The sequence below is a fragment of the Cryptomeria japonica genome, chromosome 6 (genome assembly GCF_030272615.1).
Source record: "Cryptomeria japonica chromosome 6, Sugi_1.0, whole genome shotgun sequence".
In the NCBI taxonomy this organism is placed as follows: domain Eukaryota; kingdom Viridiplantae; phylum Streptophyta; class Pinopsida; order Cupressales; family Cupressaceae; genus Cryptomeria; species Cryptomeria japonica.
Genome location: NC_081410.1, coordinates 581,965,006 through 581,977,946, shown reverse-complemented (window position 1 = coordinate 581,977,946; position 12,941 = coordinate 581,965,006). Strand labels below are relative to the sequence as shown.

At 37.6% G+C, this 12,941-nt stretch overlaps 1 protein-coding gene across 7 annotated transcripts in view; it reads right to left on the bottom strand.

Moving 5' to 3' along the window:
• Positions 1–12,941, bottom strand: part of LOC131035677 (uncharacterized) — a 376,645-nt gene that overhangs the window by 102,745 nt on the left and 260,959 nt on the right. For 4 of the 7 annotated variants that reach the window (XM_059207503.1, XM_059207505.1, XM_059207506.1 and 1 more), the window contains one exon: positions 5,499–5,622. The exons of 2 other annotated variants lie outside the window; for them this stretch is intronic. In XM_059207503.1, the coding sequence (XP_059063486.1) occupies positions 5,499–5,622 (124 nt within the window). The remainder of the gene's footprint in view (positions 1–5,498; positions 5,623–12,941) is intronic. One more of the 7 variants, XR_009358275.1, reaches the window with a different exon arrangement.

Genomic DNA, 12,941 nt, shown 5'->3' with positions numbered 1-12,941 from the left:
CCAAAACAAAGACAACAAACACCATATTTCAATGTTCATATATTTGCTTCAGCTGCCATTACAACAATTTCTACAGCATCTCTATGCTATGCCTAAAATCTAACCTATTCTAACTCTAAAATCTAACTATCCAACTGAAATTTCTAACCCTCTAACAATCTCCAATTATCTAACAATCTAACTCTTTACAAAAGAAAGGCCTCTGCCTTTTATAGTTTTACAATTTTGAATTAGAGGCCAGGATTAACTGCATCCAAGGGTCCTGATCTGCCTTCCAGAAGCTGGCAGCTTTAACCCATGCCCAATTAATTCTTAGTCATCCATTCAACCACAATTTCAACTACCTGCCACTTTGGGCTTTAATTCAGGTCTATCCAATCTTCTTGGTGGTTGGGAATAGTTATCCACAAAAATATCTTGTGTGGGACCCATAGGCAGTTTACAATAAAGCAGTTTCAGTTTTAAAACTGAATTTCTGGACTTAAATCCAACTATGCACTTTCTTGAGAATGCATAAACTTGCGGCATTCAGAGTGTTCTTTGGTCTTTGGTCTTTGGTCCCGGTGGTGGACTTCATCTTTGTTCAGCGGCACGGTTCCCAATGTTTGGTTGCTCTCACGCTCCTGCAGCGCGTTCCCACATCTTTTCTTTTTCCAGTCTTCAGCGCCTGGCCTTGAATTGCGATCCTTCCTTGATTTGCGTTTGAGGCCTTCTCCTGGTTCTTCGATGACGCCCTGCGATCAATCAACCAATTTCACTTCATTAAATTAATTTGAAAAATTAATTAATTAATTTAACAAATATTAAATTTAATTACAACGTCTGGCTTGAGAAGCTCTTTGTGAGATGTATCTTGAAAATGCTTCTCCTTTCTGTTCGAATGTGAAATCTGATCCTTGGTCGATTTACTTCTGCGTGATTTTACCTTTGGAGTCTTGGGCGTTTTGAATGGGTTTATGGCGTTTTGAAAACTTCTTATAGCGCGATTCTGGAGGTTTGAAGAGCTCTTGCAAATTTTAAAATCCTAACACTCATGCATTTTCTGGCAAACTTCGGAGAATCGGGGGGGGGGGTTTGCAAACTTTAAACTTCATGTCTCCATCTTCTAAATTATGAACTCTGCGTTTTTTCACGCTTTGTTGTCTATTACACTTTTTGTGCTGCGTTCTTTGGAGGAATGGGAATTTTACCAATCTTGAATCCCCATGCTTGCCTTATGCATTGCGACTTTGGACTCTATGGCGAATTTTGGAGACTTAACGTTTTTGGCGAATTTATCCAATTTTCGGACCTTGGGGAGTTCTGCAAATTCTGCGTCTATCTTCCAACTCGTGACCTTGGGGATGTTTTGCAACTTAAAAAACTTCGGACCCTTTGCCCCTCTTTGCAAACTCTAAGAATTTCGGACCTTTCAAGCGTTTTTTGGCAAATTGGGAGTATTTTCGGAGCTAAACGCGTTTTTGGCAATTTCGGAGTTCTTGAACCTTTTTGCAATTTCGCCAAAATTTCAAATTTCGGAGCTAGGGTCCGAAATTGAGGTTTTAAGTGAATTTCGGACCTGGAGGAGCTTTTTGCAATATTTCACTTTTTGCCCTAGGGTCCGAAATTAGGCAACTTAAGTGATTTTCGGACCTAAAGGGTCTTTTGGCAACTTAAGTGATTTTTGGACCTAAAGGGTCTTTTGGCAACTTAAGTGAATTTTCGGACCTTACGGCACTTTTGGCAACTTTTTAAACTTTTCAACTTTTTGCCCCAGGGTCCGAAATTGGGGGTTTTAAGTGAAATTCGGACCTAAAGGCACTTTTTGCAACATAAGTGATTTTCGGACCTTTTGCCAGTTTTTGCAATTTTTTCACTTTTTCACATTTTAGCCCCAGGGTCAGAAATTGGAGGACTTAAGTGATTTTCGGACCTCTAGGAGCTTTCTGCCACTTTTTCACTTTTTCACATTTTAGGCCCAGGGTCCGAATTGGACATTTTAGCGATTTTAAACATTTTCCTCATGAAGTGCGAGCTTGGGCACTTGGGCAAATTTGTCAAGATCTCGTCGAAGGATCATTTTATGGAATATAACATTTAAGTATAAGGAAATGTCACTTATACTTTAAGTTATATTCCATATATACTTTCAGGATGTTTGAGAGTGGTTTTGAACCTCCAGGAGTTATATTGCAAATTCTAGTTTTTGGAGGATTCCTCAGTTTTTCAGAGTTAGTCAAATTTCAGGATCAGGACATTCCAAACTTAGACAAATTTCAGGGCAGGAAATTCCAGACTTAGCCAAATTTCAGGGCATTTGAAGACAAATTTCAGGGCAGGAAATTCCAGACTTAGCCAAATTTCAGGGCATTTGAAGATCAAGATGACATTCTAGACTCCATCACTCACCAACTTGACGCTTCATATCCCCTTCCTCTTCCGCAAAGACAGAAAGGCACAAACCGGGGGGTCCCTGTCCAAGACGGGGATGGGTGTGCGATTCACACAACAAGTATCCACTGAGCTTTGGTATACAAATAAAGATATTTTTTGAAAGATCCTCAGCCAGGCAATACTGAAATTTTTCTGATTTGTTGCTGCTATTTGAGGCTTTTAAAACTGTTTTCTGAGGTTTTTGATTGGGATTTGTGCCAACAGTTTGTAGAGAGTTTAATCATCAATAAATGCCAGTGTAACAATGCTTTGAATTAAAAAATACAGAAATATAATGGACTGATAATTCCAAACCCTCTACTGAGATGTATTGCCCAACTTGTGCACCCAGAGGCCTGAAAGTGGTACAGCCAGCAAGGAGAACGTATGGTTGGCCAAAGGAATGGGACAACAACCTTTGGGGATTTCTAAACCCTCTTCAATCTGTAATGTGAAGTCTGAATCTGCTGATAGTACCCTCAATTGAAGGAGAAATAGGAATCCTGTATGAATTCCCCACAATTATGAATTGGGTTGGCATCCAATTCACTAATCCCCAAGGAGTTTTCGTTCCGTGAAGGCTGGTCTGCTGTTGAAAGCCATTTGCAAAGCTCAATTCCAAAATAGCTTAGGTAAAAATGATTGAATGAATCCAAAAGAATGCCCAACATATCACTTTAATAGCCTCTTAACCCTAAACGTACCTTTTAGGGTTTCCTTTATTAAAGTCATAACTTGCATTTTATTAATAAATCTCCTCTATTAGAGAAGTTCAATCCAACAAGGATCTTATTCATCATTAATTAACTGCCCCCCTTTTAAAACAAACTTATATCTATCTAGGGAGGCGTGATATTATAGTCACTTTATTTTTATTAAAAATTAAAGTCAAAAAACTTTAATATTTAATTTTATTCAAATTCCATCACATGGCCTCTCCCAAACTGAAAACTAAATGTTGTCACCTGTCCAAGGATGATGACTGGACGTGGCAGCGCAACTGGAAATCTCCTAAAAAGTATGGATGCTCCTAAAAATTAGGAGACTGTCTCAAATTGATGATAAACACTCCTAAGCCACTCTACTATGCTCCTCACCCTCTAGTAGTCAAATAGTCAACTGGCAGTCTCCTAAAAAATAGGAACCCTCCTAAAAAAATAGGAAACCGCCCTAGAATGCCCAAAAAGTCTCCAATACTCCTCAGAAAGTCACCAAACTCCCAAATGGGATCCCTATCCACCATGTTAGCCCACGGGAACCCTAATTATAGGCTAACCCATGCTGACAACTAGATTGTCTAAGGGACATTACATTTTTAGATCCCGCTATCACTGTAAAAACAATCGCTTCGTGACTTGGCGACTTCCGACTCCAAGAATAAATTGTTGCATTCTATGGCTAGTGAAACTGTGTAAGGGAAAGGTGCAACCTAAACTATTTTTGCTAGAATTTATTTTGTTTTTCTGTGGATTCCTAAGCAATGACAATAACTTTGCTTTCAATCTGAAATTTCTTAGTTCTGTTATTTTAATTGTATTTATAGAACTGAGACTCTGAGATTTGAAAACGAAATCCTATCTAGTTTACAAGCACCATTGATATTGTTTTGAGGAAGATATTGTTATTTCACTAGTGTCCCTATTTGGGGCTATTTCATAGTTCCATCCTCCTTCACCAAGACCACAAAAGATGCAATGGGACTTTTGTTAGGAACAATGTGTCTCATCTCAGGGAGTTCCTTAATAACTTTTCTACTTTTTCCTTATTCCTTTTGGGATGGCGATAAGTAGTAACGACAAGTTTCACTCCTTCCAGCTCAATCACGTGCTCCGTTACCCTATTTGGTGGTCTTTTTGGAGGTATCTCATGAAAAAATTTGTTGTTCTTATCCAACACAATTTGACAACATGGTATTCTCTCTTATTTACTGGTGGATTGGTAGGCATGATCAAGCATGAAGGTCATGACAGAAAAATTCTCCATCCTCTTGGCTGTAACAACATAAGGAGTCCTATTGGACATACCCCTCAATATACCGTTTGAACATTGTGACTTAGGTGTACACCATGAAGGTCTGTGTGGTTTCTAAGGCCTTCATTTAGGCTTATCACCCCTCAACCTCATTGGGGGCACTGCCCCTCAACCTTGTTAGAGGTGTTGCCTCCAAACCCCCACCAAATTCATTTGATACATTTTGTAGTTATATTTTGCATAAAATTAAAGTGTTTTCAAAGTTGCCAAGTTTTACCAAGAACTCTCTTTGTCAGAAATTTTTGGCTTGCCAAATACTCTCCAAGTCCGAGTCTACCAAATATGTTTATAACAGCAGTTCACAACTATACTAAATTTGTTGTACCCAAGGTGTCATACCTTCTGAAGCAGTCCCTGTTGCATGCATATTTCGTGAGCTATGTTTGCTATTTATTTTGGTGGTTTGAACAGTAAATGAACAAAAGATTGCTGCTATGCATTGCTGTTTATTATAGTCTGCTGTACTAATAATAAATTTTATATGCAACTGTTCCAATGATAAATACTGGGGTTTAATTGGTGTTGTTCAGTATGTGATATTTATTCCAGAATTGCATATAGATAGGAATTTGTGAAAAGCTGCAGAGTTTACAAAATAATAAAAAACAGACATTATATAGTACAAGTTACTGTCGCTAATATATTGGTGTTCTAAAAGTTTAGATTTTAGAAGCAATAGCTCTAATACTACTTGTTAGAAACAATGAGGATGTTACATTTAATAAATAATAAGTTCTTCAGTGTTGATTTTATAAACTCTCTATCTAGCTCCTACAAGATGAAATTCATTGTCATTCTAAAACTTTTAAGAAAATAATTAAGATTTATTTTCTAATTTCTAGATGTTTGCATATTTAATTTACACATATTACTCTATTTCCCATGGTTGGACAATGTGGCCACATCAGTTTCAATTGTATTATTGAATCTACTAAAACTCGAGCCCCCAGGATTTTTATTGCAATGAGAAGCAATAATGGCATATTCAAACTACTGAGAAACATTAAGAAATTTTATCATTTCACATAAGAAGCAATTTAATACACTGTTATTACCAGATGAGCACCTGAAATTGAGTCCTCCAAATTCACATGTTTGAAGAACAAGAGGTAAGTCGGATGCCATTTTATATTGTGGTTTTCTACACGTCTTATTGGTGTCTAGCAGTTCATCAATCACCTACCAATCAAGAAAGATCACAAGTTACAATAATCAGATTGTTCGGACAAGGAAAGATGGCATAAAATGAAAATTAATCTGATACAACAAATTTTTTAAATTAGTGCAAAAACGAATATGAATTTCAACCAACCCACAGAAGAAACCTTCAAAGATGTATACAGTAAACCAAAATAATTTTCCTTAGCTGTAGACAACAAATGTAAAAAATGTGTACGGTAAGAAACATTCTACTGTGATCTGGAAAGAACAAGAGAATTATATATATAAACAGGAGTTGCGAAGGATACCCATATGTGAAAATAGGCAGAAAGATTTATAAAGAGAACTGTATTGAACGTATGTTTTCTGTACCTGTACTCAGATTACCAGGTTAGAAATGCTTGATAAGTCAAAAAGGGGAGCTCATATGCTTTTGAAACATAGAAAGTGATATTGTGTTTCATTTCTTTTTAATTTTCATTATATATAAAAGGTGCATGGACACAGATATGGATAGGGCCATTATTTAAGACCCCTTATATGGATACGGTTGGATATGACATTCATAAAAAAAACACATACACATATATTTAACACAAATTTTTAAGCTATTAGAGGAGATTTTCATTACTTTAAAAGCAATATAGACACATAATTGCTACATAAATAATTATAAACTGGTATTACAATTTACAATATACAAATCAGAACATATAATTAAATCAACAATAATGCAATTTCTATGCTTTTGAAACATACAAGGTGATTTTGTATTCCATTTCTTTTAAATTTTCATTATATATAAATGTTGCATGGACACAATTATGGATACCACCATTATTTAAGACCCCCAATATAGATACGGTTGGAATCGACATTCATAAAAAACACATATTGTTAAAATAAGTATTATTCTTTTATTTAATGGCCAATTAGGAGTAATATTAGTTTAATTAGATTGTTTCATTATGGAAACATCGTGCTTGTAATTCCTATATGTACGTTTTATTCTTTTGTAAATAATCATGCAATTACCGTATTTGCATGGTATCAGAGCGAGAAGGCATTAAAAAATTCTTCAATAATTTTGGAAGAAATTTTTTGAAAACTTTTTTTAGTAAAATCGATTTTTTTCCCTGGGCCGTGGTCTTCTGCCTTTGTTTGTCGACATCTATTTTCTGAGTTTTTGCGAACCAAATCTGACCTTCTGTTCGATGACTGTTGTCGGCATAAATTGCCTATTGTTATGTTTGATAATATTTGTTATCCGACAAGGTATTAATTAATTGTATTGAGTGGGTTGTCAACCTCGGGTAGTTATGTGTCGGTTGGTTGACGGTTGTGTACCTCTCAGCAACCATCAGGTCCTTTAAATATTTCGTGTACTGTCAAGGAAGGGGCATGGTATTGTCGGATCTATTGTAATCCTTGGCCGACCATCTTTGGTCTCTTCTCTGTAATAATTGAATGTGCGAATAAATATTTATTTTACTGTCGTGTCTGGTATGCATTGTCATGTACATTATTGTTTCCTATGTTTAATTTACCAGTTGTAGCGGTAAACAACGACGGGTTTGTTTTATCCCTGCAATAGGTTTCTGCATTCGCAGTGCCTTTCTTTTTTTTGCGATGGGATTTAATACCCTAGTCTTTGTTTTTGAGGATTTTTTAGCATGCTCCTATGTTTCCCTCCATTCTCTACAACACAACACGAACTGTTCTTTCCGCGTCGTTTTAGGGTTTCTTTCGCAGCTTATCTCTCTGCTTTAGCTCACGTTTTGCTTGTTTGACTCACGTTTTTTTACTCCTGCTCGTCTCTGCTTGTGTTTTTAACACACGACAAGATTTTTTCGTCAACTTCCCTTTGCAACCCGCACCACTCTTTCTCTGTGCAACATACTGAGAATTGTGATGCAATTTTCATTGCTATTTGTCTTTATTTTCATGCCAACGACCTCTATCGTCTACATCTAGGACCTTGTTCGTGTCGCCTAGGGTTTCTGGTTTTTGTCTAGGGTTTAAATTAGACCCTCCGTATTTCTATAGGCCAGGCCACAAAAATTTCAATTTTTTTTTGGTTTTCATCAATATTTTTGAGGTCCTCAACAATCCATGCATTGGGATTTGTGCAAGCAGATTTTATCTGCCTCAAAATTTGTGCCTTCATTTTGCCTCTGTTTTCTATACATTGGGATATGTGCCTCGGGTTCGTGCAATCAATTTTTTGCCTCTTCAATTTACCTTGTTTTCTATGCCTCAAAAAGCATGGGAGATGGCATCTTTGACCAAAATTATGTTGGAAGGCAGTCAAAAGTTTAATGGCAGGAATTATAACACTTGGAAGTAGCGGATGTTGACAATCTTTGAATATCACTGCCTTGATCTGAAGGTTTTGGGTAAATTCAAGCGTCCCACAATAGATTATTCTGATCAGGATAAGTTTGATGAGCACAATCGTGAAGTTGTCATGCTCATCAAACTATCAGTCACCAATGATCAGCTCCCACAAGTTTCATCTAGAAAGATAGTTGTCGAAATTTCGGAGCATCTAAAGTCGTTGCATGAGACTTCCGATAAAAGTCGAGCATTCTTTCTCAAGAACATGCTTTTCTCTATCATAATGGATGAGCAAAAATCTCTTTAGGAGCATCTCACCAAAATCAAGGACATTTGTGATTAGTTGGAAGCAATTGGGCGAAAGATGGAGGAAGAGGACATGGTAGTCATCACAATGAATCTGTCGAAAGTCCTATGAACACTTTGTCGAGACACTCCACATTACTTCAACTAATGTTGACCTTAAATATCCAGATTTGTGCAACAAACTTTTGCAACAAGATTGGTGGAAATAGCAGTTTGGCAGCGGTGCCAGTTCGTCCTCCAATAAACAAGCTTTCATAGCTAAATCCTTTCGCAAAGATAAAGGCAAATCTCAGCCTTCTCAGCAAAAGAGCTCTACTCCGTCATCAAAAGGCTCGAAGAAGAACGTCCAGTGTAACTACTGTCACAAGTATGGTCACATGAAGCTGGAATGTCGTAAATGCTTGGATGCTCAGCCCAAGAAAGGAGGTTCTCAACCTAAGGCAAATGTTGCAGAGCACACTAAGCAGAACAAATCTCCCTTTTATGCCTTCATGGCTCAAAGACCTACAGATCATGTGAAGTCTTATGCCTGGTATATTGATTCAAGTGCTTCTCGACACTTCACTCATCGTCGTTACTGGTTCACAGAATATCAGCCTTTCACCAATTTTGTGATCTTTGGAGAGGAAGAGTATTACCGTTGTCGGAAAGGCCAACGTGTAGATTTAGTCTGGTCTAAACATGATTTCCACTTATTTGACAATTCACTTTTTGGATTGAGACCTGATTTGACATATGCTAATCCTTCTTTGAATAAAAAATATGGAGACATCAATTGCTTCTAGACCCTTGGTGATGCTTTCATGGTTGATTTGCAAGAAGTCAAAGATGTCACAATCATCCATGGGAAGCATAAGGATGAGTTCAAGACGGAGTGTAATATTATATGATGGTTATAAAGATCCTAGTTCCTTGGAGGTGCAATTTGTTGGTGGCACTTCTCATGTGGCACACATGAATAACAAAGTTGTCCAGCACAAGCATGGAGGTGTTGCTTCATTCCTTCAAATTCATGATAGAGGTCATCAACAAAGTACGTTGGGTGGTTATGGTGACCTAAGTGATGCTCCTTGGCAAAAAAATATTCAAATTTTCAATTTTTATTCTGCTGTTTTATTGCAGATCAGCCACCTCATACTTTGGTTTGCTCACATTCATGAAGGATGGCAAAACATTTAAGTCAAGAGATGGGGGAAATATCAATTGGAGGTAACTTGTGAGTCTTTTTCAACCTCTCCAAAGGTTATTTTGAGCATTTCAATGCTCACCATTCATGACCTTGCAAGAAGATTGCATTTACGCAGCTGTTGTCCTTCTAGGTTGCTGATTTTGATAAAATCAGATTACGAGTTACTATTTCTATGTTTTATCAGCTGCAAATTTGAGTATTTTTGGACCACTAAACTATTGGAATGTTGGAAAGTGGTTTCAGTTGGAAAAGTTGAATACTGCAGTCATCATAAGTTTGGGGTTGAAAATCAAGCGACTTATGACTGTAACAATTAGTTTTCAGCTTGCATACGAGTTGATTTGTGTTCTTTCGCGGAGTAACAATTCAGGATTTTCCCCAGAACATTAATTTTGAGATGGATGAATTGTTTAGGTATGCTCATTCTCTCGCCTCCAGATTATTTGATGATATAATGATTGGTGATCCAAGAATTTGTGAGATTGCTAGAATGCTTCAAAGCGAAACAAAGAATGCTAGCTTGGGAATCTATATTTGCATTAGTGTACAGTAGCAAAATCACAGGGATGCATCCTGCAGACTTATTTAAGATCTTGGAATTTTTTTGGGTCTATCCGAGATCAATTAAGATTTGGTTGTGATTGCTTGAGGACAAACAATCTTGGGGAGAGAGGACTGCAATATACCCTTTTCGTGCTTAGCCTATTTGGGCACACTTAGCTAGTTTCAAGACCCCCTTAATGTAGAACACAATATAGCGTGGTTCTCTAGTAAGTGCAACAAGTGTGCCTCCTTCAGGTGCCTCATTTCTTTTTGTTTCTTTATCAGAATCAGCCCCTTCACTTTCTGTATCATTATCAAAAATTACCTCAATGTAATAAAGTTGCCATCTTCCCAAACATCAATGCCCATGCTGCCATTGTTCCTTGCATGTAAAACACAACTTCTGTAATGTCCCATTTTCCGCTCTAGTTTGTTTCGGGGATTGTTGCCCAATCCCGAGACATGTTGGTCAGTCAGAGGCAAAATTAGGGTTTCCTATTTTCTAGGAGGATGTTTTCGGAATTTTGGTGGCTTGCATGTTGGGGTTCTACAGTTTGATTCTAGATTCCTTCTAGGTTTTCAGAAAGCTCCACAATGATGGTACATGCATAGCAATCAATAGAGTTTGGTATACTTACTATTTTTAGTAAGTAGGGGCGAGTGTAGTATCGAAAAATTGCATGCCCCTTTGTAATTCGACCTACATCTTTTGCAACCACTTTGGTTTCCATCCCTTAGCAACTGAATAGGCTCACTTCAGCCCTTGCATTAGCCTTTTCCCTCTCAGGATGCTCGAGATCCCCCTTTCTGGCAGCTCCCTTGCGGTGTCGGTCTTGTTAGCTGCGTGTCTCCCTTGTCTCCTACCATTGTCGAGCGTCATTCATTTGGACACTAGCGTGCCGCACGAACGTCCGCGTACCACGCATTGGTCCCGCGACATCTTAACATTCGAATGTTGGTTCTGAGTGCACCTTTCCACTTGTCACCTGCATATGTCGGTGGAAACGGCTCCGAACCTTTGAAATGGCTCGCCAACCCTCTTTTCCCCTCCTCTTCTCTCATTTTAAATCTATCTTTTCTCCCCATTCAAGCTCTTTGGGTTATTCAACCTCTCTTAGACTCTCTTACACTCTCTTAGCTCTCACAACTTTCTATTGTTCTTGCTCTCGCTACAATAGTCTTTATTTTGCTACAACACTCTCAAGCTCTCACAATAATCTTTTGCAACTCTCTTGGCTTTTTGAAGCCTCTTTGGTAATATCTTTCTATCATTCTATTTATCCTATCTTTGAGCATCTTGGGATCCATCACATCCCTTATCCATCAAATCATTTATCATTTACCATTTATCTTATCTTGCATGTATCTTTTATCCTATCAATCTATCTAGCTATTTGTGGAGGTAGACACACCAAAACAGGGATTTGATTAAGGCCAGTCCCCAAGCAGCCCCAAACATTTTTCCTTTCTGGCTTGTGTGCAGGTTGGATTAGGGAAGATTCATTTGGCTGGAGGCTTCATATCGTGGACCGGTTGTGAGATTATCTTCTTCCTTTCCTTTGCGGCTTTCATTTCATTTATATAATTGTTTTACCTTCTTTTATATACATTTGTCGCATTTAAATTAATCTAGAACACATACCTATTATATTGTGCCCTTTTGTGCGAACTCTGCATTTTGTCTGTGCAAGACGCTAGCGCATCGTGTTGTTGTCCATAATCCGCTCGCGCGTCGTTGTGCAGAGCGCTATTAGAGGTTGTACAGGGACATACTACATCTTGAGTGGAGAGGTTGGTTACTGAACCTTAGAGAGGTTGTTATCTGCCTGTCGAAGAGGTTCATTTTCCCCCCTCTACATTTTGGTAAACCCGACTTGAACACTTCTTCTGTAATATTTTTTAGAGCATTCTTTATAATTCCTTTCGTCATTAGATGTCCCCCTAAAAAAAAGGACAATTCTAAATCTTTCCCCTTCTTCAAAAAAAAATTTGCCGACAAATTTATGCATTCTCTCTTAAGTTTAAGTTTATTAATTTCAAAATGCATATGTTATCTTCTTTTATTAACTTAGTTTCTAGCTATATTCAAAGTGCTAATGATGTTCCTTTTCATGCTTGTGATGGTGACTTAGCTCTACCTATGTCACTCTATTCCTTTGATCCCTCTCGTAATATATCTTCTATTTCAGAGGATATTTTGTTACAAGAAGATGAAATCATTCACACCTTTCTTAATGCTACTCTACCATCTCTTCATTCTAGTGCACTCTCTTCTAGAGATGATGCACTAGTGAATGATGAGTCTCGACTCATATCTAATCTTCCAAAGGTCAATGTTGAGCAAATTCCTTCATCTAAATCTTCTACATAACATAATGAGTCTGTGAATGTAATTTATGTCTCTGCCGCCCCTAAAAGGCCTAAGAGACCAATCATTCATGTGACTGCAGCTAGTCCTTCTCCAAAGAAGGTAAAATCTATTCATGGTGTTCCTTTTTGAAAATGACTCAACAGATATTTTTACAAGATATGCACAGTCTAAGGATCCTTCTTATAGAATGGTAGCCCATACTTATAATACTTGTAATGTCCCCTACCTGACCTATTTAAATATACTAAAATTGATAGATTTTCTTCAATAAGTTATTAACAAGTGCTTGTCCATTTTCCTCATTAGCTGATTAATTTCATTATTCATAGTTCTTAATATAGATATCAAACCTTGCTACTACTTCAGTTTTAAGGGAGAAGGGTTTACATATGTTACCAAAGTGCTTAGAGACCAACTACAATAGGTTCCCTCAAAGTTTATAGATCCAAGCCCTTACCTATCTTGGGTCTATACCCTCAAGGCTTATGGGTCGCTGATCCTCACCCTATCTTGGGACTTAACCTATTGCTTGGATTTAGACTGCCCCTCTTTGGAACATCTCAATCCCATCTTCTTAAATGCGTAAAGTAA